This window comes from Atractosteus spatula, chromosome 15, assembly GCF_055471065.1.
Source record: "Atractosteus spatula isolate fAtrSpa1 chromosome 15, fAtrSpa1.hap1, whole genome shotgun sequence".
Taxonomy (NCBI): Eukaryota; Metazoa; Chordata; class Actinopteri; order Semionotiformes; family Lepisosteidae; genus Atractosteus; species Atractosteus spatula.
This window is the reverse complement of record NC_142720.1, coordinates 23,732,388-23,756,962: the sequence shown is the minus strand read 5'-3', so window position 1 is coordinate 23,756,962 and position 24,575 is coordinate 23,732,388. Positions and strand designations below refer to the sequence as shown.

Sequence of the window (24,575 nt, the reverse complement as noted above, 5' to 3'; positions counted from 1 at the left end):
GGTTACTAGCACGTATTGGGAAACCGGTAATGTTAGTAAAGTTCAGCTCTGGTATAACTAGTATAACTAGTATAATCCCCAGAACACAGAAGTAACATCACGTAAATCCCAGCAGCAGCCAAATAACTCCAATGGCAATAACTGAGAGATGCAATATGATGTCTATAGATTATAAGGTAAAGCATAATGCAAAATGCTTTACATTGCCCATATTTATTAATTCTAACAAATAATATTTATTAAGTTATTGATAAGTACAATTCAAAATCAAACCAGCATTCACCATTCCCTCTATCAATGGCACCCCTTTGAGTGTTTATTAAAGAACTTGTGAAACTGAATCAGGCAGCTGCTATAGCAGTACTGTGCAAAAAGAATGATCAATATTTCCCATATCAGCTGCAATACTTCATGGGTCCACTTTATTAATTAATTTGTGCATCAGTAAATATTAACTTTAAATTCTCACTTCAGTGCTAGGCAGCAGAAATCGTCAACATGTCATGGTATGTTTTATTCAGACTGTGTGACTTTAATCATGTACAGTATATGGACAAAATATTAGGAACCCCCATGAAATACAATGTTGAGTATCTGCACAGAGTTTCAACGGTATATGACTTCTATTCCACAAGACTGTGAGATGCTTGCAACCGATGCTGTCCCATGCTTCTAGCAGGATTGACTTCAGCTGCGGTCATGAGGACAGTCTGAGGTTCTGATGCATTAGACTGCGTGTTCTACCAAATGTCGATAGCATTTAGAATGGCAACTGTCCTGGACAGGGATGGTGGGGGGGATGGCAGTCATTCTCCTCAATCCAACTGTTCTTTTCCTTATAGCTGACTGAGAGAGTCTATTTCACTGAGGGTTTCTGATATTTTGCCCAGTGAGTGTAATTTAACACGTTTGTATATCATAAAAAATTACAAACCCCGAAAACTATACTTACCTTGTTCCATATGAAAGAGAATAAGCCTTGCAAGAGTTACTTTCATAATGGATTCTCCATGCCCAGTACAAGATACTGCACCACTGAAATTGTCAGCATACCCACCAGAGCCTGTGGAGAGAACATTAAAATAAATCCAATTTCAAAGTTTCATTTTTCCAACTAAACAGTACTATTACAAGTTAAACCTTTAACTGTAATATCAAAACGTTAAAATAAATGCAGTTTCTCCAAAGTATTGTTTCAACAAAATGAGATGTCTTGATAATTGCTTACTAATCAAGAATGTAGAGCTTTCTTTATAATGTGTGATAATGACCTTTAAACCCTGTAATGACTGTATAAAACCCTGTTTTATATGTGACATAAAAATACATAACTGGGCTTTTCCAAACTGGCAGAGCAAGCTTGAAGTCACAGTAAATAAAAAAAAAACCTGACATTTCTGGATAATGTGACCCTACCTTTAAGCTAAATTCTGTGTTCTTTCCAATTCCCTGCCTGTGCATATCCCTCAAAAAGAGAGGTCTTAATTTCAGCCAGAGTTAATATTTAAGTAAAGATTAGGAAAAGGTTGGGTAAATGTACTTGGAAATGATGATAAAGCCCATACCTGCAAAATCATATGCTTTATCATATGCCATAACAGATCAGGAACCATGTGTATAATATAATCTACTTGCCAGCTATCAGCATTCACATGAAGTCTATAAGTTTGGTTTATCATGCCGAAAGTCTTCAAAAGCCCTCGATGCTTTAATGTTTTCATCATTCTTTGCTTAAGGCACTGTGCACTTGTGACATCCAGCATGTACAATCACAGTTGGTTAGCTTGAGTCAACCAGAGTAGGTCAAACATGAAATGAAATTGGCTTGAGCAGACGTTTCTCGCAACATTTCAGTGAAAGAGTGCTCGGTTTGCCTCTGTGGGTAGCAGACCATCAGAAGTGCCTGAGATTTTAATTACCAGCAGGAATTCTAACAAACCACGTTGACGCATAGGAAAAAAAATAGATTTCTTTCCTACCAATTTTAAGAAAAAATACATCCTTTAATGAATGTCAGAAAAAGAATCACAATAGCCAGACAGCTTTTTTTTCCACCTGGTATGTTAAAATGTCTTCTTTGAAAAGAAATATTGCAGCTCATTAAAACATGTTTTGTGAACCCTGGGTTCTACCTTTTCTCACCAATTATGGGAGAATCTCCAACTCTTCCCACCATTTTGTTTCGGATCCCTCCAGTGGATGTTGCACAAGCCACATTCCCCCTGCAGTCCAGGGCCACGGCTCCAACGGTGTCATGACCCTGTGCCCTGAAAGCACAAAGAACCCCCAAAAGGCTGCTTTACTTCTTTTTAATTTTTTTAAGAAAGTTGTTTTAGTCCACTTGGACTTTTCAGTCCAACATTGAGCATACTAAATGGTATTTCCATCCATCCGTCCATTTTCCAATCTGCTTTATCCAGTACAGAGCTGCGGGGGCAGGCTGGAGACGACCCTGGCAAGCAACGGGCACATGGCAGGACACAGGCTGGACAGGATGCCAGTCCACCACAGGGCACACGCCGACACACACACTCGCACTAGCATCAATCTTCTCAGAAATCCATGAACCTACCAGTCTTTGGATTGTGGGAAGAAACTAGAGCACCCAGTGGGAACCCACGCAAACACAGGAAGAACATCCAGTACAAACTCCAGCAGAGAGCACCCCAGGAATTGAACCCAGGGCCCTATTTAGCCCCTTAAAGGTATTTCTTAATCATTATGAGGTAGTTACATCAAGAATAACCAGTGAATGTGTAGATGAAGACATTTTATTTATGAGTTGTGGACTATGGATGGATAAATGAACACCATATGTACTGTGCCTCTTCATGTTGCCTAACTACGTCATCTGAAAATTGTTATTTGCTGGGAGACACAGTGAAGCGGTAGCTTGAATTACTGTCTCACAACTCTTGAGTCCTGTGTTCATTTCCGGACTGGGGTGCCTTCGGTTTGGATCTCTGTGCCTGTTGAGCCAGGTTTTCTCCAGGTGTCCCAGATTCTTCCTGTTTCCAAAGACATGCTGGCTAGGTTAATTGGTATATAACAACTGTCCCTGTGTGCATTTGTGTGTGCCCTGTGATGTGACTGGCAACCTACCCTGTTGCCTGTGCTTCTGGGATAGGCTCCAAGCTGATGGTTTTCTGATAAGAATGTTGTTTGCTCTTGTCTGGCCTTCAATAAGAATGTTAAACAGAACTCTAAATTGGTATTTTACTAAAACATACAAATATCTGTCTAAAATCAACAGAGCACCTCTGCAGTTTAATATGTTTATTTTCCTCCATACTCTCATTCCAAGACTTTTCTTATTCAAAGTCTCCAGCTCACACATTTGTTACTCACAGCATAAGTCAACAGATCGGTCAGCACTGTGGATTAAATGTGTCAGGATACAGTGTAGTAAAACAGCAAAACTTAGATTGTCAGACACTGGCAAACATAAGATAAAAAATATTTTCAAATGCCGAAGTTTCATTATTCAGTTGAAGACATAGTTTAATTATTTTTTTCTTCTTTGATGATTCAAACAATAAAAAAATTAAGAGACATATTTGAGAAGTATTTGCAGAACCAAACCAAATCTGTACGGCTAACATACATTTTGTGAATAAATTCAAATTTCCACACAATCATACAACAAAGTTGAAAGATATCACAATCCAGTATTAGGGAATAAAAGACAATGTATACCCAGATGAAAAACGTTAAGTTGTTAGACCCCAGAGGCACTTGAAGAGGAACTTCTTTAAAGTGTGCATATGACAATAAACTCTACTACTACCTTACATTAATATACAATTTTATGTTGTTGCAGTGTAGTCTGAAAATCACATGCTTGACTCCAGTCCCTGAAATGTCAAAAAATCAACACTTAAAAAAAATCTAATTTGATTCTAATCTGAATTCTAACTATTCAGTAGTTTACTTGTTGATTTAGGAATGGGTAGAATTTAAATTGGTGAAGCTTCAACAAAGAATCTCAACATCTGAATTTCATTCAATGAGGAGTCTACAATGACCATAAAATTACCATAATAATAAAAGCAGACTTTGTTTTTTAATAGGTTTTAGTCTTTATACTGTCCTCAAAACAATGTGAATTATTTAATTGCAGAGTTTTCTACAGTTCATTTAGACCCTACAGAATAAATGTATTTTATAAATCCTTAAAAGTTTGCCTTTGTATAAAATGCAAGCATAAATATCATAACATGTAAATATTTCTTTAAAGAATGACTCACAAAATCCACACTGCTGTTCTAAGTATGTTAGGAGCACTGGTTACTCCAAAGATGGTATTTTGATGATCGGCAGCTTGTACATCATGGGTCAAAGGCAAAATAAACACTTAAAGAGGGTTTGCACGTTCATGCAGCGACCTACAGTACATCACAGCCCAGAAGAGGCTCTAATGACACATCACACTAGGCTAGAGACCCTTCTGCTTTCAGTTAATCAAAGTAACTCAAACTCAGTTAATCACAGTTAATCAAAGTAACTGCCGTATGAAACACTGCAATAAAGTAGCTACTGTATTAAATACAGTAACTGCAAACAGCTGTGAAAGAAAACAAGAGTCAAAAACAATCTGAAACCAAGTTTGAAGAGAAGTACGAGAGAGTGAAGATCTGGGCACAGTTAGTTCTAACATTTGAAAGGCTGAAAATACTTTTTACTTTCACCATTATTTGCATCAATATTCGAGAGGACTTCTGCATGTGCCAAGACTGAAATGAAAGGGCTGTCACTGGAGATTGATTAGCTGTGTTGCCAAGTGTGAGCGTGCTAAACGTCAGTGTGCTAACACGTTCTTATTCTCCAAGAAAGAGCTCCTGCTCCCAGCACTGGAGCAGCTACTGAAGCTCAGAAGCACCAGGGCTTTGTGATACTGCTGTTGTCACCCACCTTGTCATCGCATTGCTTTCTCTTTAGGCAGCTCGCCAAGATCATGGTATCATTCTTGCAATAATATAACTTTAGAAAAAAAGTGCTTTGCAGAACTACAGTGAATCAATCGCCTGTCACTTTCTGCTGTGGGCCAGACTTGCTAACTTAAATGACCCTCACAGATATCTAATATATATGTGAAACATCCATGATTCCTTCCTTGACAATGACCATGTTACTGTATGTTTTTACTCTGGTTCCCCCCTACTTTACAAAAGGCCAGGAATGAATAGTTCTACTTTTATAACTCCAAAGGGATAAGTTTAAATCACTTTTGAATCACCTTTGGTACCTTTCCAGGGCATTGCAGAGGAAATGATTGAAAATCAGCAAATATGCTTCACACTTGATCAGACACGAGTCTTTTTGAATGTACTAGGCATGAAGCAAGAACAGTACGTTTACAATGAGTCTAAAGGTGTGTGGCAAACTGCCTCAATTCAAGGACAAAGGAAACAAGTAATGGTTGGACTGATCTCCTAGTGGCTTCACTTAGCGACAAGCTCTTCACGGGAAATATTTGTCTAAACCAGTCGGGACAGATTCGCTTGTCAGGCTCCTGAAGGGAAACATCAATCAGTTTTGACATGCAGTTGATTGCTCTATTAAATCACCACCAAGGGTTTGATTTGGCTCATCAGGTCAGGTGAAAAAAATAATAAATTTAAAAGATATTTGATGGTAGGCTGTATTTCAAATTTCCTGACTGAAGTAACCCGCAGTAATTTCTTTAGTGACCTAATGGACCATGAAGTTACCAGCACATATCGAAAGATTTATTGCTGTGAGAAAGTCCTGTTTAATCAAATAACTTAAACAAATAAAAGCACTGTAGATTCTGAGTCCTAATTGACAGAGAAGTACTGCACACCTTAGTCGTCACACTAATGATCAAAATGGATGAAGATTTAATTTAAATTTAAATGCTACAATTAAAAATAAAATTTAAAAATAATCTATTTTTAACATCGACAAGCATAGAAAAATATTCATACATAAATAAAATGTGATTCTGCACAATAATATTTAGATCTATGGGTATTTAATTTTTTTTTCATTGACAGCTATGACATCACACAAAATATTTTTTGCTGAAAGATTGTGCACATTTTTCCAAAAGTCACCACTTTCCCAGGCTTCATAAGAATTTGAATAAAATATAACTATTAATCTACTTCTGTCCTTACAAATTAAAACATCCTAGGAATCCAAAATCTTTATTTAGTTTTAAAGCTTATATATATATTATGAGATATGTATGTTTAAGATACGTATGTTTCAATAAATGCAGAATTTAACCATTATTAAATTAAGAGATAAATCAAATTAATATAACATCTAGTTACAGACATCTGAGTCTACCCCTACCAGTTAACAATAGATCTTAACAGTAATATATTCTGTGTCTATCAAGTAAGGTATCAAAGACCACAGGAAAAGAATCAAGTTAAAATTTGTAGGTGGAAGTCATTTTCCAATGATTCGGGAACATATAACTACAGTAACGAAAAACATACAGAGGATAACAATTATGACATTTTTTGACAAGTTTTTGACAGTGCTATTTCTGCACGAGTGACACAAGCAGACATCAGCTAGGATTCTATCATGAAGGAATCTTTAATCTGAAATCTAAAACTATTCAACACAACCGAATCTACATATAGTATATTATTGTGCTTAATTTAAATACACCTCTGTCTTCTTCACATGTCTTTATTTACTGACTAACAATCAAACACATCTTGTGAAAGAGGTTTGTGATAGCCGAGAGAGAATATTTTCTCCTGCTCGGTTCAGTGTTACAGTACATAACCATCTGATTTATGTCTGACATTAAAAAGGGCCTGAGATTCGCCAGTGTTAATCACAAGCAGTGGTCAGCATTGCTGCCTCGTAGTTTTGGGGCCCTGGGTTCAATTCCTGGGGTGCTGTCTGTGTGGAGTTTGTATGTTCTCACTGTGTTTACGTGGGTTTTGACAGCCCAAAGACATACTGGTAAAACGATTCGATTCTGGGAAAACCGGCCCTCATCTGAATGTGTGTGCCTGTGTTTGTGTGTGCCCTGCGATGGACTGGCGTCCTGTCTAGGGTGTACCATACCTTGCACAACTTGCTTGCAATTTGATGGATTTATAATAATATTAACAACAACATCAATAATAATGTTTATAATCTGTTTATAAAAATCTGGTGTTGTTTGTGATGCAGAGGCTGCTCACAACAAGGACACTTATTAAAAAATACTATTTTGGGAGCTTCTGCGACTGGATTTGTTTCACTGTAATACCTAAGTAACTTAAAGCTGGCACAGAATGCTGTGAAGCCCATGTTTGTGTGCTCAAATTCAATAGCAAGCAATAATGACAATTATAGAAATTGTTGGTGGGAGGTGGGGGAAACAGTTGGGGAATGCTAATTTGGAGGCTTAAATAATGTGTTCTGGAGGTGCGGGGGTTACACACTCTGTTGACTGTCTGTACTGAAGGAGCATTTATTTTAGCTCAGAGCAGAAGCTAATTGACTTTTGAGTTAAATAAAATAAGTGAAAACGTATTTTGGAGACTACTGTGCTTTCTGTCGGCGAATCTCTCTGCATGCTTCCAATGTTATATATGGCCAGGGTCGATGTCTCCCTCCGGAAGGCCACTAGTTAATCAGCCCAAATGAACGCGAAGGGTAATTGAGTTCCCAGGGCTCTGTATTAAAATTAAGAGACAGATCCTTAGACTAACACAGAGCGCACAGCAGTGCCATTAATAATGAAACTGAGACAGGGATGAAAGGTTCCAGATTAGCAAACTGTCATCTAGCACCTCCAGCACACTATTTTTACATGCTCCCTTAGGGTCTGAGGTTACTCTCCACAATCAGCAATGAAACCACCAGCTCGCTCGCTCTTCAGCTTTTATCTCTGTGAAGCGAAGGTGACAATGAAGATCTCTGTGGTGAGAGTGTTGGCAGGCCTCCCACAAAGCCTGCTGGAGCATTTTCATCACATTCCATATGGCTACAGCTGACTTCATAATGCAGTGCTGTCCAAGTTGTTTCACACTGAGACACAGGCCTAAGTACCATAGTGACTGACTTTGAGAGTCATCTTTTTAGGCCATTTCAATTTTAGCAGCCAAGAAAAAAACACTACAAAGCAGTAGACAAGATGATTACAGGCTTCTCCTAATACAATCAAAAAGGAAAGGGTTGTAACAAGTAACACGTACGGTCTCATATATAGAAACTATGACCTTAACATAACCCTAGTGTTTCTGAAAAGCTAAACATGTAATACAGAAGAATCATACAGTTAAAAGGAAAAAAAGAGAATATAATATTACAATACAGTATAACAGTAATATATGAGGATATCAAAATTTTAATTCAGTTGCAATTTACTGACTGAAAAAACAGTGTACTCATGTTAATCAAATTACCTGTGTCAACAACCTGGGATAATGGTTTGTTTTATTGAATAAACAGTTTATATTTTCAGGGTATGGTATGGGCATTCTAAGAATAAGAAATCTTAAGAAATATTTTGTCAAAGCGTGAGTACTGTGTTTTCACTACACAGATGCAGGAGCATTACGATGCTGGGGAAATGCATAACATTATCAGCTAATGAAGAGTATTTCAACACAATGCATCCCACTAACATGTGCAATTTAAAACTAAAAGATTCTTTGTTGCAAAACCAGGAGGGGAACAGACCTAAGCTGAAGTTATAGAACAAATGAACTGATTTAAAATCTAAAACAGTTTATAAGAACTCTTCAGGTGTTTTTACTTTATTATGTACCCATAACAAATTATTTTACATTTGCACAAATATCTGCATTCTTGGTTTGCTTTAATATAGTGTAAGATAATATTAATTATACAATATTAAATTAAAGAAATTAAATTAACCAGCATGGTCAGTCCTTGTAACATCCAGGTGAAATCATGTTAGATAGGGTTGAAACACAGCCATTGTTTAAATCCTTTTGAAACTTTACCACAGCAAAACCACAAGATATGTTTTCAATTTTCCTATGATTAAAGAATGTTCACGCCTGCGTTTCCTACAGATTTTGCTCTGCTTTCACTTCACTTTTCTGGGCTGTCATGATGGTACACCACAGTAACCTTTTGTAAGGGTGACAACGGTACAATAGAATAATTTTACGCCTTGCAAACAGAAATTGCAATAATGCACTACTTACAAAGAGCCTTGATTGTCTCCAGGGTTATACAAAATTAATTACATTTCATTGATGAACATAACAAAAGAAGAAACACTCCTGCTCGGGATCAGACCAGCTCTGAAATGTAGCCATCTGACAGACACTGACACACCAACAAGGATTATTGTTCAAATTAATAAATATTTTTCACAACTCCCAGTGAAGATGAAAATGAATGCAGTTCAAACAATGCTATATGTCTAAGTCTTAAAAAAGTCTTGTCAGGTTGACCCCCAGCACTAAAATATTTTGTAGCAGAGACTTCAGTCCTTACCAATATCCCACAGCAGTGACAGTAAGCCATGCTGAGGTGTGAATGAGTCCCAAGTACCTCCAGCGAGTAGGCTATCACATCATGGAAGCACCCAACAGGCTTAGGAGATGAGTATTTCACATGTTTCTCATTTGTGTAACCTAGGCTTTTCAGTGCTTATTGCCAACAAAGGCAATGGCAACCGCACATTTCTGCCTGACATACTGCACAGACTTGTTTAAGTAAAGCTGTACTTTTACTTTTCTTGAAGGACAACAGAAATAACAAAATCAATTCATTTTAAACTTTATTATCTTTGTGCTGTCTTTATTTCTAGCTGATATTTTCTTGCAAAATGCACCTTTCACCTACCAAAGCCAAAAAAGTGTGCTAAAATAAAGCCCTACAACACACATGGAGAATCTTTCCTAATAATCTTCCTCCATGTTTTCAGGCTGGCCGCTGCTACTAAAACAATAAAAGAACTACAGTGTGGAATTGAAGTTTTTCAAAGGATCAGTATCCTTACAAAGGAGACCTGGAGCACAGTGTGTGGGAAGCTAGTTCTTTTATTTAACTTGCATCTCTATTTTTGCTGCCTTGAAGAAAGTGCGGCACAATACAGGAAAAAATAGTAAAGAAGCTGACAAATACATTTCATCACTTCTAAAAATAATTTTCAAATAGATTATTTTTTGTTCCAGGAAAGAGAGGGCATCCTGTAGTTTTAAATCTTTTAGAAACGTGCATAAAACATACCTACTTTTACATTATTTCTTAGAGTTCTGCTTTACAACGAGGCTTATAACAAACCGGGCTCATGGTACAATATTTAGTAGAGATGATTTGTGACAGATTATATTCCACTGTCTATAAAACATGTTCAGATTTCTTTTTACTTCGATTGTTTAAAGGAATGAGTGCACATACTGTACAGTTCTCTTAGTCCTCATCTGAGCGTATTTAGCAAGGCCAAATGACCTTATGAGTCCGCTTGGTAAGAATCAGCTAATATATTGATCTATTTGTTCTCTCATAACAGAATTGTGAATAAGCCAAGATTATTTCAAAGGTAGAGATAATTGCAGAGATAATTTCAATTGTTAATATGCATTGGTTCCTACTTCATGACATGATGCAGTCTCTTAGTCATGCGTGTCACTCAGCAGGAATACTATTGAACACCTTCCTCAGATGTAAGGCAAAGTCCTATTTTTGTCAGATAATTTATCAAAAGACTGACACCACTTGAATCAAGTCATATCTCTCAATCACCCAGTATGTCTCACACTTTATTGCACCATTTTATCAATTTTCACAGTTTATATCACTGGAATAAAAGACTGCTCCTAAACTCACAAGTTTTGTTGAGATTTGAGGTGGTTGCCAGACCACTACTACATTATCAAAATCATGATAGTTCATCAAATCAAATAGAATCAAATAGTTTCATATAAAAATCCTATTAGACAATGTTATTAGCATATTGTTTACTAACATTATTACGTAAATCTAAAGGTAACTTAATATAATAGTACTACTGTTGATGTCCTGTGGGTGGGCAAAGTCTAGGGCTGCTCTTCGTCTTGTTTTTGTTTCCACTCTCCAGCTGACCCCCCTTACTTAGGCTGGACAACTCCTGTTAGGTCTCACGACATCCAAGAGTCAGATGTTTTGTTAATGTTTATTGAATATTTAAGTATGATAAGTTCTGGCTTCTAACCCACTTGGTTAATACATAGCCTCCTGGCCGTAGGACAAGGAGCCTCAAACCTGCAACGACAGGAGTTGCTACAAAGGCGGAGATGGGTAGAGGCAGGATGAATGTAACAAAAATGTGAGAAGAGGCAAGAGTTTTTAACTCTTTAAAAACATTTTTAACAGTTTGTTTTTTACTTTTTAACAAATAGGACTCAACCGCTCAGATTACAGAACTGCTTATCTGACAGTCACTCTATTTCCACTGGATTACCACAGGGCTATGTTTTGTCCCCCTTAATGTACGTTTTGTATATTAAATATTGTAAAAGCAAACACACAAATAGACATCTCATTAAGTGTGCTGATGACACAGCCCTGGACAGCTTACATAGGGACCCAGAAAACCATCAAGGGCCCATTCTAAATGACTTTAATAAATGGTTCTCTTTGCATTTAAATGTTTTAAAAACAAAGGAGCTGGTCATTGATTCTAGGAAAAACGTCACACCCCTCCAACTTACTGTAATTAATGGTCAAACTGTAGAATTGTCAATGACTACAAGACCTGGGACTGGTCATAGAAAAAACCTGAGTTGGGACAAATGCAGCAATACCATTAATATAAAAAGGACAACAGAGACTCTTTTTTTCTAAGGAAACTAAGCTGTTTCAAGATAGGTAGAACCATCCTAACTCTTTTCTACAAGTCTTTTATGGAAAGTATCCTCACTCGCTGTCTCACATCACTACCATTGATTGTAATGGGCTGGAAAAACAAGTCTACGCAAGTAGCAAATTAATTGGGCCAAATCAAATCACCTTAAATATACTCTACAAATATAGGAACTTTTATCGCCCTACTCTCCACCTCGCAACCTCCGCTCTTCAAATTCTGCCCTCCTTACTGTCCCCCAAGCCCGTCTACATTGTATGGGCGACAGGGCCTTCTCCTGCTATGCCCCCAAGCTCTGGAACTCTTTGCCCAAGGATATTAGAGAGTCATCTTCTCTAAACTCCTTCAAATCCAGACTCAAAACCTTCTTCTTCAGAAAAGCCTTTACTTAACTGGTTCCATTCTTCACCCCTCTGCTCTTCTTAATACCACCTTCCACGGTCTCCTCTATTGTTATTGTTGTATTGTTGTAATTATAATTGTGTCCTATCTTGTGAAATCTTCTTATTTATTGTTGTAGTCTTCTTATTTATTGTTATTGTCATCCTGTAAAGCACTTTGAGAAGCCACCTTTAAAGGCACTATATAAAATAAAGTTTATTATTATTATTATTATTATTATTATTATTATTATTATAGGTTGGCTAAGAAAGCAAAGTATATTTTGGATTGTGTGTCTCACCCCCTCCACTGCAAGTTCAAACTTCTGTCTGGGAGAGGCCTCTGTGTCCCCAGGTGTGATACTAATAGACACAGGAAATCTTTCGGGCCCACTGCAAAAGCTCTTTCAAACAGTGTATCTGAACTATCTTATCCCTTATCTTACTGTAACAATGTTGCACTGATTTCTTGGTTGGTAAAATATGTCTCATTGTGTTATGTTGGGAGTCTGCTCAATGGGACAAAGCTAGAATTGAATTGATATACTGTAGATATAAGGAAAGTCAGAAATGATTGTGATTTAAAACAGCTGTGTGAGATTGGCTTGTCTTTCATTATCCCTCCCGAACGTCAGTTAAGAACTTCCATTTATTGGAAAAAGATGCCCCTGAGCTTCCTGAAACAGTGATGGGGGCACCTCAACATATGTGTTTTAGGAGGTTCATTAGCACACTGCAGTTCATAGCACTGGAGCACAGAGCACAGATTCCACTTTCTGTGAACATTGGCAAGGAGTGATACCAGGAGTTCATCAACACTTTGAGTTTCTGCTGCATCTTCCCTGCAGTCTGATTTTCACCTCTGTGAAACTTGAAAGATGGTTTTTGAGGTTGGAGAGAGGCTGCACATGGTGATCACAAGTTCCAGCAAGAGTCAGAGTCTCAGAATGCAGGTATTGCAAAATAAGGGAGAGTGTGGAGCAGTGATAAAAGACACCTGAAAAAATCGTTACTGTAATTATGAATAGCTATTGCTTTTCAAAACACCTTCACAAAGAGTCTTGTAAACCATTATTCTTAGAATGCCAAAGTGTTTTAAATTGCTCTGCTACATAGTATTTTTCTTACACTAAGGTTAGTAATAATATTAAAATTGAACTGATTTTTCCCGTAAACGTGTTGTCAAAACAGTCAAAACTTTGATTTAGTTAGACATTGTATGCTTTGGATTGAAGCACTTTCCCTACAATTAAAGTATAACAAACTATATAAAGTGTGCAAAATAGAGATTTAAGCAAAGATATTCTGGCTAAAATTTTAAGCAAAACAGCTGTACATATTTTCCAGATATCCATCAGGTTCCGTATTATTCTGTAATTACAAGACCACATACTCCGGGTCTGCCTCTGAGGGCAGAATCTTAAAGATTTAGACAGATCTTAAAAAAGAATAAAGCACTCTAATCTCATATTTGCATATTTGCAGTTGCTTCACAGCCTCATTTGTCCATCTGTACCTGAAGTAACACCACAACATTTCTAAAGACACATAGAAGAGGGATGTGGGAGAAAGGACTCCTATATCATAAACATATATTTACATAGTTAGATAGGAATCTGTGAGTCATCAGAACATAGGCTGCCAGTTCACATATTTTACTGTCAGCTCAGAAAATGTTTCTGTGTTCTGCACTCATGGAGTCTTTCCAGACATTCCCATCCCAAGACATCTCCCCACTAAATTATTTTTAATAATTTCCATTGAAACCAAAATCACTTCGTTTTTAATCTACAGCATTTCTTATAGTTACTTGCAAAGGACATGCAATAGGAGAAGTACACATTAGAATTCAGATCTTAAATATGCTTCCTTTCAGTCTGAGGCATAGTAGTTCTTCAATAAAAAGGGGCTTATAGCATTTTTCAGCAAGCATATAATTAACCAGTTCACAGTTTAACTTCTATAACTATAACCTTGAATTTTCTCCCTTAAGCATTGCCTTATTAACATTTCCTTACTGGAGATTTGATATTCACCTATGATCAAATTACCCCCCTGCTCACTCGCTCCATTTCTGTGAAGCAGACATGTTGCAGTCTTTGAATGAACAATGACCTTGCCCCTGTTTTGCAGAGTATATTTTCTTTCTCTTTTTTTTCTCCCACACTGGTTTTGTTCTGGACACTTTTAATGGTACAGTATAATGGTGTTTTAGGGGTATTTGACTTGGATGAAACAAATGATAAATCTCATAAATATTTAAATGCTCCAAAAGGTCATTTTTGTGAAACTTGCAAAAATGCAGCTTTCTGTGCATTTCAACGTACAAATGTATATAAATGTAAGTAATCCATCCAACAAAGGTTTTTTTTTCTTTTCATAATTTACTTATAAAAATTAGCTAATTAATTTGTGGCATCACAGGCTTTGTGAATCAAGGCAACTCAAACACGTAATGTAGCCCTAATTAATTAACAAGTGAAGGTTTATTCCTGCTGAAAAGAGAAGAAAGGAAACACAACATTTCAGCTGTGGAGCTTCTTCGGGCGTCCACAAAAGGAGGCTTTTCAGCAGGAATAAACCTTTACTTGTTCCTTTGCAGCCAACGCATGCTGACACAGCTCCCAACTTGACCTAATTAATTAATTTATTCATATGATTTAAAAGAATGTGTATTCTTTGGTAGAGCGGGTGGAAATATAAATCCTGGTATAAACCCTAGTGTGAGTTGAGGAATGTAGAATAAGCCGATAGACTTATTCAGAGACACTTGTTCAGAATTTGTCTTTTTACTGTTGCACAGAATGTCCGGTGATATTGTGTTGCCTAGGGCTTTCATTTCAGTTCAACTAGCTTAATGATCCAGTTTCTCTCTGTGACACATCATAAAGACCTTTTAATTACAGCATGGTTAATGACTCTTCAGGATATTTCCAAATGAACCGGTAAAGACAGCCTAACTACTATGTCAAATTTATGAACATTCTGAATTCTGCATCATGCACTAACTGGACTGTACTTTATGTGTTTGTTAAGCCACTTTGAGGCCCTATTTTACCTTGCAGTATCTCCACTGGGAGTTCTTGCCAGAAGTAAAACTGTTAAAATACAGGAGTACATGATAAAACAGTAGCCTCTTCTTCATGGTGTAATATTCACAGTATATCAAATGCCTAAGACAAACACTTTTGCATTTTTTTGCCTTTTAAGCTTGGCTCAGTCTGATGACCTTTCTTGAGGGATTTCTTTCATGTGCTCTCTATAACAGCAGTGTTCTAAAACTAGAAATCAAGTAGAACATTTCAGAAACAGTGAATTTTGGGGGTATTTTTTTTTCACTCTTCTATGTAGCTACAAATAGGCTACACTGATTAACAATGTCAGCGTTTGCACTTTTATGCAACATATCCAGCTCTTGCAATAGAATAAATATAATCATCATCATTATACACAGTATCAAATAATAATAAATATTTAGGTTACAATAATGACATCACTATATTATTGATTGCGTGAGGATTTTGAAATGCATCAATCCAATTGATGGGTACACTTTATTCATATGCTTTACCTATAGAATAAGCTCATCATATTTTTTGGAATGTCCAGGAGGTCACCTAATGACTAGAATTAGTTTTTTACTTAACAAAAAGAAACCCTTTTCTTCCTTTAACAACCTTTTCCTCAAAATAGGTTGAATGTTTACATTCTCAAACAGCAAAACGAAGGAAGTCTTCTCTGTATTTTAGGTATGCACAATTTGTAATCAGTGCACACTATTTGCCAGCTTGTTCTAAAGCAGAAGAATCAGAATGGAGAACTTTTACAATCCATCGAGAAGGCACTCATGATGGGCCATATGCAGGGCTTACCATTGTGAATTAAACAGATCTTTCACTCCTTTTTCATACTTCTGGTAGTGTTCCCACTTCCTCCTCTCATCTTCGGTTACTAATGCTTCTGTGCTCACTCTGGGCATGCCAAGGCTGTTGGCAAACCTGTCCGCCCCTCTGTCTGTCAGCATCACGTGGTCTGTCTGCACACATTAGAGTTATAGCCGTGGTTAAGGCAAGTAACAGTGCACATAGAACATCAGTAAAAATGACTGTGAATCACTGCATTAGCAATTTGCGTGAACACAATGGAGTGTCAAATAGCTTAATCAAGAGATGAACATTATATGGAATGATATTGCTGCTGAATCCTCTTATGAACAGCCTTTCAGTAACATGCAGATTAAAAGTAAATAATATGCCATCTCTGTATTTTATCATATTCCAACTGAAGCAAATGGAGTCTGATTTGTTTTACAATGACTGACTCTTTTAATGTCAGACATTAAATTTTACATACCTATCATTGTCAGTATAGAAAATCTTTTAATTTCAATGAATATACACTACAACCTTTCTTAAAGAAGCATTACATGGTACTAAAAGGGTGAACAGAATGATGAGAGTTTAGAGTGAGCAGGAGCTGAGTTGTAGGAGGGCCTCTGTTTTTTTCTCTGTTCTAATTCTGTGATGTACAGGGATTTCAGTAAATGCTTATGCAAAAGGAAGCCTTCAGAAACCTCTAATAAAGGCGTGCTAACATCCATTATGCTAAGTGCTTTGAATGTCATTCTTAAAACAGAGGGATTAGGTCTTTGATATGTAGTATCAAGGCCCCTTTAAGCTAACCAATGAGCCTCGCACAGGAGTGACAGATCACCTCAACCTGCTTATTATGTATGGTAACACAATCCATAACCTCTGAGTCACATCTGCGGTTAAATCTATAACTGCAGTGTGAATTTCCTCACTCAGACACCTTCCCCAGATAGATCACAGCAGAACTAATAAAAAGAGAGGTCTTCAATTTACCAAAGTGCAATTCCCCACCAGGTTTTTCAACATAATATTTATCAACCCTCCTCTCCTTTCTTGCCACCGTGAGGATTTCTTTTGCTCAGGAACCACACTCGGACTCTGTATGGTACGGGTGGGACATTACCTTTGTGCACTCCATCATTCTAAGGGCAAAAAATTAAAGCCAAAAGCACAAAGTGACATAGAGTATAAAGTTCACTGCACCATATAAAATAAACTGTAGGACAGAACTGTCAGTAATCACAGACACTTAGTTTTACGATTTCAATTTTCAAAGACTGATGCAATGGCAAAAAGAGAGCAGAAAGGATGTGTACTGTATGTGAACAGCTCAAGCACATTTTATTTTTTATGACCAAGACATACAGTACAGTATCATTTGAATTTTCTGCATCTGAAAGAAATCTAGAAATAGAGTATCACTCTTTTCCCTCCCAAACACACCCACACATTCTCACATACTGGAAAAACACACGGTATTTACTTTCTCCTATGAGCAATTTCTATGTATGCAGAAAATAAAATGAACAATGACATATAATTTTATTTACTTCATAAATCATCAGAGGATGATTAATCATTATAGTTCCAAAGAAGAGTTAGTTACCTTAAATACCACTCTCCTTAAGACTGTCTGAAGTTTCAACTACTATGTAATGTTCTTAAGATTTTAAATGTGGGATTTGGTCATTTGGGACTGTAGGGAATAATTTTTTTGTGTAATTTTTAGAGATACAAACTTTGGTTTTGGTTTAACCAACCAGTGCTGAACAAAATGACAAAGAAAATTGTCTCCGTACTTTTCCGTACCTGCAGACTTCTATCAGAAGCCTCTGGAACTTTCTAAATTCTAGTGTGGGAAGAAACTTTATAAATTTACTCCTGTATCATGAGTCTGTTGTCACCGGCGATAGGTTATTGCTACATGAAAATAGGAAAAAATAACCTAATTTGACCCTGTGAGCCTTTTTATCCTTAATAAGTCCCCTGGCTTATGTGCATGATTGCAGGTACATTTTCAAAGAAATGTATCACCTTTATGTCTTTGAGTGTCGCCATAGAAGTATTCAGGGAAATTCACTTTTTTTTGTAACTCAGCCTACAGCTTCCAGCTTGGGAAGGCTGTGTTATTAAAGTCAGGTTTTCTCTCTGCGATCCAGTCTGTTTTCTTCCATGTCTCCTCTCAGCCACACAGACATGTTTACTGTTCAGAAGCTGATGGAACTGTAATTGAAGATTAAGGATCACTTTTCCAAATGAGATTTTGCCACAGGAGATGGGAACAGGAGCCCTAGAATTGCAGAGTATATTTTAGTCTCCTTTTCTGTCATTTTGGTAATAAATCTGACTTACCATCAGGAAATTTCTATCAATGTGGTTTTAGTGAAAATAAAATATTTACATGATCGAGGATCACATAGCTGTTTCATATTTATAAAGAATCAACCACAAGATATTGGAAATATTTGCGTAGGTGTGCAAACTGAAATGGAATTCAGTGGACAACAGAACTTTTAATAAGTTTAATTTACGAAGCTGAAAAATGCCTCCATCATCAGTCAAATGTGCATTAGGAAATGCATATTCACAGCCAAGTTCATTCCATCCTGGTTTTAACGGATCTATCAGCCTAGCTGACAAGCACTAATCTGTCATTTCAGGCTAACAGAATACCTGCTGCTATTCAATGAGAGAAAGGATTTACATGACTAAATTGTGTTCTGTGTAAAACAGCCTGACAGAAATGTGTCTTTGTGTGAAACACTGTAGAAGCAGGGGTCAAAACCTTCACATTTTTTGACATCTTTATAATTAAAAAAAAAACAAAGTGCAAACATAGTTCCTTGCATCTTTTACAACCTCATTATGGGTTAATTCATATTCATGTATTTTTTACTCTTGTGAGTTTCTACTCAATGCTTTTTAATTTCAGTTTACAGCTCATTAAAAAGTTAAATCTATTTGGAACTATATAAAGAGAAAAAACATCAAAAATAATATAAACTGTGTTTGTCTTACATTGTCTTTTCTGCTAAGATTCGGAAGAATATAACCGACTTGTTTTAAAAACAGTATTATATCACTTTATAACATAGCAGCTGCTCTGTTATTTTAGAGATGTATTTATTTAGGATCCACTTAAGAAAGGACCCTTTTATTTTCTTTATTTTATGTTTTTCTAGACTCCTGTAGTAAATTCAGGTTTTTTGGATGCGTATCATTAAGTAGAACTTAATGGGCGATATTGTTCAAATTTCACTGAAATAGAACAGCTTGTTTTAATGTGATTAGTAATGCTAAAGTGTATTATTAAACTCATCCTGAGTCTGTCAAAAATTCAATAGACAAAATATTTAATGCTGAATGTCTGGAGTGAGATGTGCAGAACTCATTGATGCACACACATCTTCTCACAACTGTGGGGTATGCTCAACATGATAAGGAAATGAACTTCCAGACAATTACACATTTTCCTGCCGATCATGCAGCCCACACAACAGGATCAGTCCGTTGTGCTATTGAAAGTAATGGCTTTAACACGGTTCTTTGCATTTTTCTTTGCGCAAAATCTTGTTGAGCATTAACATATTATTCGGCTTTTACATTTTTAAATATTAAAAAGCTTATTAATGTAATTTTTCTTTGTCAGACAAAACTCTGTAGATCACAGGAAAGAACAAGGGATCAGTGAAGTCTGATAGCTGCATTGATCAAGGACTGATGAATTTTTAATATAAGGCTGATAAACGTATCTGCCAGTCCAAAGTTGGACCAAGGTCTTTCAGGGCAGTTTTGGCAGATTTCTTGAATCATCAGTTCCTGTGGTTCAGCTCTGTTCATTCTGCCTTTTCTCAAATTTGTCGAAGTATAAATTCTGAGTTTGGTTCATCCACCCATAACCCATGGCCACCTGGAACAAGGAGGGATTTCACTGGCTGTGATATAGTTCAATTTAAATTTAGTTTTATTAGATTATCACAATAACAAGTGAATTAAAACATTGATCTATATATAATCAGCATTCTCTTGTGGAATCATTTCTTAATTTTACATAAATATTCATCTATTGTTGTCTTTTTCTGTGTGACTAGAAGTAGACTTCTGTATTTCAAGAGTATGTTAGCTTTACATATAACAATTCCAGTATAAACTTCACGGCTTTGAAGCCCCTTGGTGAACCAGTGAAATAGAAAGCTTGCGTAGCATTTAGACTACACTAAAATAATTTCCTGTGCTCATTCCTACTCTTTTATCTTTGAGAATTATTGTCAAAACATATTCAAATTTATTAATTGTGTAAGACCACATACATGAAACAACTTTAAAATGATTATGTGCACATGCGCACATGAATAATCAATATTTTATTTAAGGTAAAGGCCCTGGAAATTAGATCTACTATATCTAAAAATAAAAAAAATATATTTATAAAATCTATTCATCCATATATTTTTAGCTGTGATTAGTACGCCTGACTTTCAGAGCTTGTCTTTGTTATCCCATATAGTATGTCTCCAATTCAGAAATGTTTCCAAACTCATCACAGATAACATCTTCAACAAGGTATTAAGTAGCAAGAGAACAAGACAGCCTAACTGAGTATACAAATACTCAGAACACAGCTGGTTCTGGAGAAATGCAGGCTCCTATGTTTTTTTCCCAGCTTAGTTCTTAATGATTTAATTGAGCAAGTTGTGGTCTTAATTGATCTAAATCACGTGTAACCAACCCTCAAAGCTGTTGAGGTCTCTTTAAATCATCAGTCGCTTAAATATGGTTTGGTTTTGGGTTAACCGTTCTTCACATATTTTAAGCATGTTATATGACCTAAAAATGACCTAAATTGTCAGTGGGACAGAAGTCCTTGAAGACCAGGACTGATCGACATTATAACTGTTTTCAGATTTTTCCTAGTTAATCTTAAAGCACTGCAAGGCAGTGTTCCTCTAAGGATGTCTGGTCTTTAAAGCATGTCTTACACTTGCCACAGTTTATATATTATAAGTGCAATTATTGTCTTATTTTCTTCACTTCCCTTAACAGTTACTCTGTTTTTTAGGTACTGTAGATAGTGATATCGCTGCTATTAACTCCAAGACCTCAACATTTCTCCTCATGCCTGAGGGAGAAAATTGTTTATGAAAAGCTTCCGTTTTCAATGTTTCAGTGCTAAAATCGGTTACAGTGCTATAGATTTTGCCTCAATTCCTGTTTTTAAAAATCAAATATAAAATAATTCATTTTAGGCCTCAACAATTAGTTATTCAATTCTAATACTGGGGGAACCATATTTGTTGTGTCAGTAAAATAATTTTTACCAAACTGTCTCATACAAACCTTATAAAGAAAAAAAGCTGTTTTTCATTTAGCTGTTGTGGGTTTTAGTATGTTTAAATGACACTTTCTCTGATATTCTGGTCAATTACATAGACTCAATTTTAAAACGTGTTTATCAGGGCTACATTTTTTCCCACATCAAAAGTGAATACTACCCTTAAAAGCTCTTTCCCAACATTTTCTTTTAAATCAAAAAGCCAAAACAGGGGGCAGACATTTTTTTCCCTGTGAATGAAGTAATGCTCTTATCAGGCCGCCACAGTGATAGAGCGCTTCAGAGTGGTTCAAGCCGTGCAAGTGCTCACAGGTCGGGTCTGCATGCGCATTTCTCAAGTTCCCAGCCTGGCTCTTGTCACTTGCTGCCTGTGGCTGGGATTGCCCCAGCATGGGCACATAATTAGCTCACAAGACAAATGGCTTGATGAGTGAGCCTGTATGCACTTCCTCATCCTCCCCATGTGGTATACGGGCTGTCGCTGAGAGCCAGGACACAACTTGTGATACCAGAGCGAGTAGACCGCTTTATAACAAAATATCAAAAGAGCCTAAAATGAATATAATACTTACACAGTACAGCTTTAACCTTATGCCAAAAAAGTGATTTGAAATCCACACAAGATGAATATAAAGTAATCACCCATATGTCACAAATTATTTTTAACAGTGCATGGATGCTGCACAAAGAGCACTGAGCAAGTGCTTTATTGACGGACAGACAGCTGCGGAGATTACTCTGTGGATGTGCAGAAAAGGGGGAAAGAGCCACAGCGCTGGCTCAGACCCAACCCGTGATGAGGAGACTGACACTCGTCAGCCATGCCTCCGCCGGGCTGGAATCGCACACTATGGCCGTGTCAGGGCTGGGAGAACGAGCCCCATGAAGATAAGAGCTTCTGCACAGCCACCCTGCAGCTCAAGCACTCACTGAATTCGTTTGAGCCCTGAGACTTGCTGGGAGAAACTATTAGCGTTGGGTTGCCAACAAAACTGCACAGCAAGCTGTTAATGACATTTTTTTGTGCAAATCCCCATGTCTGGTTCAATTTTGTGTGTACTGTTTTATTTTTGTGCTAATTAAAATTTTTAATCAGCACAAAAATAAAACCATGCACACACAAAACAGAATATACATTCCATGTATATTTGGAATTTAATCATGTCTGAAAACTGCAGAACTGATCAAGCAGCAAAAATCTGGTCTGCAGGAACCTCTTCTTAGTTAAACTAACCTTTCTCCTTAGATACAGTAAAAACCCACTTGGTTTTATGGATTGAGTGCATGTATTGAATTAGTGAAAATGTGCAGTTCTGAACTTTCAGTACTTACAACCTTTTTAGCTATACAGTAGATGAGTAATGGCTGAAACACATTACCTTGCAAAAGAGAAAAACGGCTTAACCTTGTGACAAAGCAAGTTGCTACTGGCTCATTGTTGACATCAGAAAGGAATTAAACAGATGTAGTCACTCTGAACCCAGCTGATTTACTCTGACCCAGACCCATCTCTCTTTCATTTTTTTCTGTTTTAAGCTTTAATTTTGTTTAGAATGTAAAAAAAAAGAGCAGCAGCACCTTTTCCATGACTGAGCGAGCAAATGTCACTGGATTGGAAATGTTCCTGATGGAGGAGACTGCTCCAGCAGCCAGAGTCTCTCCATCCATGATGATGGCATCCAGCTCCACTTCACAATCAGCATTCAGCACTGCTCCATGTCCTGCAAGAAGCCATTCCATTTGTAAAAGGTCAGACCCTCTTAGCCTTACGCTTTTGAAGCAAAGCAGAGAAAACTATTGCAGAGCTATTCACAACCCTGTTTTGACAGCTGATGGCCAATCCTTTTAAAGGAAAAGGGATTTTTTTCACTTTTTTCCACACTGTTATTTAAGTGGACAAATGTCCGGAGGCTAACAGATGAGGAAAAAAACCCAACAGAAAAATCTTAAATATTCTTCTCATTTGTTAGTTTTGAAGATAGTTACCCATGAAAAAGTAATACTTTAAGTAATTAAGGCACACAAGAAGTGAACCAGTTTGCATTATTCATTCCAAATAAAACTTAGAAGTAATTATGTATGTGTGATACCTTTTCAGAGTAAAGATTATCTGACTACATTTATGAGAGAAAAAGGAACCAGACTCAAGCACATTATCCTTCAGCTCTATTTCTATTAAGTCACTCCTGAAAGGCATTATCACTGCTTTATAGCAGGATTAGTGGATTCAGTTAACTCAAGGGAAATCAAAGAGTTACATCCTGATATATCTACACTACATCTGAAGGTTTCTCCCTGTTTTTTAGGCTTCATATTACATATGACCATTTCTTTCATTAACACCATTTTAAAGCCATTCAATGGGATATTGTACTAAATAAAGTACCTTGGATACCTGACTCCATTTCCTTTCCCAGAGATGTTTCAGATAAGCTTATAAATGGACTAAGTAACACATTCATTTTTTTTTCTGCGCAGTAAAGTTCTTTTGCCTTCTTCCAGAAAGTTTTCTGTGGGAGGCTAAGGTGCAGTTAAGCCCTGTAATATCCTGGAAAACCACAGAAACACCTTGTAATTTGAAGGACAAGCTTGTGTTTTTTTCTTGTGGTAAACAGCAGTAGTGTTTCTCTATCAAAAAGCCTTTAATCCGAGATTAATTTTTAAAGCCACTAGCAAAACACAGTCAACCCAGATCAGGTGATGCAGGGATCAGTGGTCTGTTTTGTGTGCTATTCAGCATCAACAGTGCGGTCCTACATGGCAAGTGTCTCTTATCTCTTTTCACTGCTGTTCGCACTGGACACTGCTCTATTAGCTGTCCGCACCCTGTGATTATCTGAAGGGCTTCGTAATAGGCTGAATGCAATTCATGGAGCATGCTCCTTTATGTATAAGTCCACAGGAGTAGATTTAAACTGCATTTCCCCAGTTTTCCATTCTGTTATCATGATAATCGCATAATGTTTGCCATAGCTTCCCTTTTCTGATATAGTTCTTTAACATATTATAGGTCACACTGTGTCATAACTGTGATTCCACTGACACTAATTTGCATTTACCTTGGCTTATTTTTATAAGCGAGTACTTATACAGTACCTTGTCAAAGTGAAATTAAGTCATTATCTCTGCCTGTTTTTCACAAGAGTTTTTGCAAGATTTGTCAGCTAAGCCATACATTGCAGAATCTC

At 36.8% G+C, this 24,575-nt stretch overlaps 1 protein-coding gene across 1 annotated transcript in view; it reads right to left on the bottom strand.

The window, feature by feature from the left end:
• The window catches only part of LOC148820293 (isoaspartyl peptidase/L-asparaginase), a 47,687-nt gene that overhangs the window by 13,506 nt on the left and 9,606 nt on the right, over positions 1-24,575 (bottom strand). Inside the window, exons 3-6 of the mRNA XM_088934001.1 lie at positions 22,966-23,108; positions 16,056-16,219; positions 2,143-2,267; positions 953-1,063 (exon numbers count right to left, since the gene is read on the bottom strand). Coding sequence (XP_088790127.1) covers positions 953-1,063; positions 2,143-2,267; positions 16,056-16,219; positions 22,966-23,108 — 543 coding nt within the window. The remainder of the gene's footprint in view (positions 1-952; positions 1,064-2,142; positions 2,268-16,055; positions 16,220-22,965; positions 23,109-24,575) is intronic.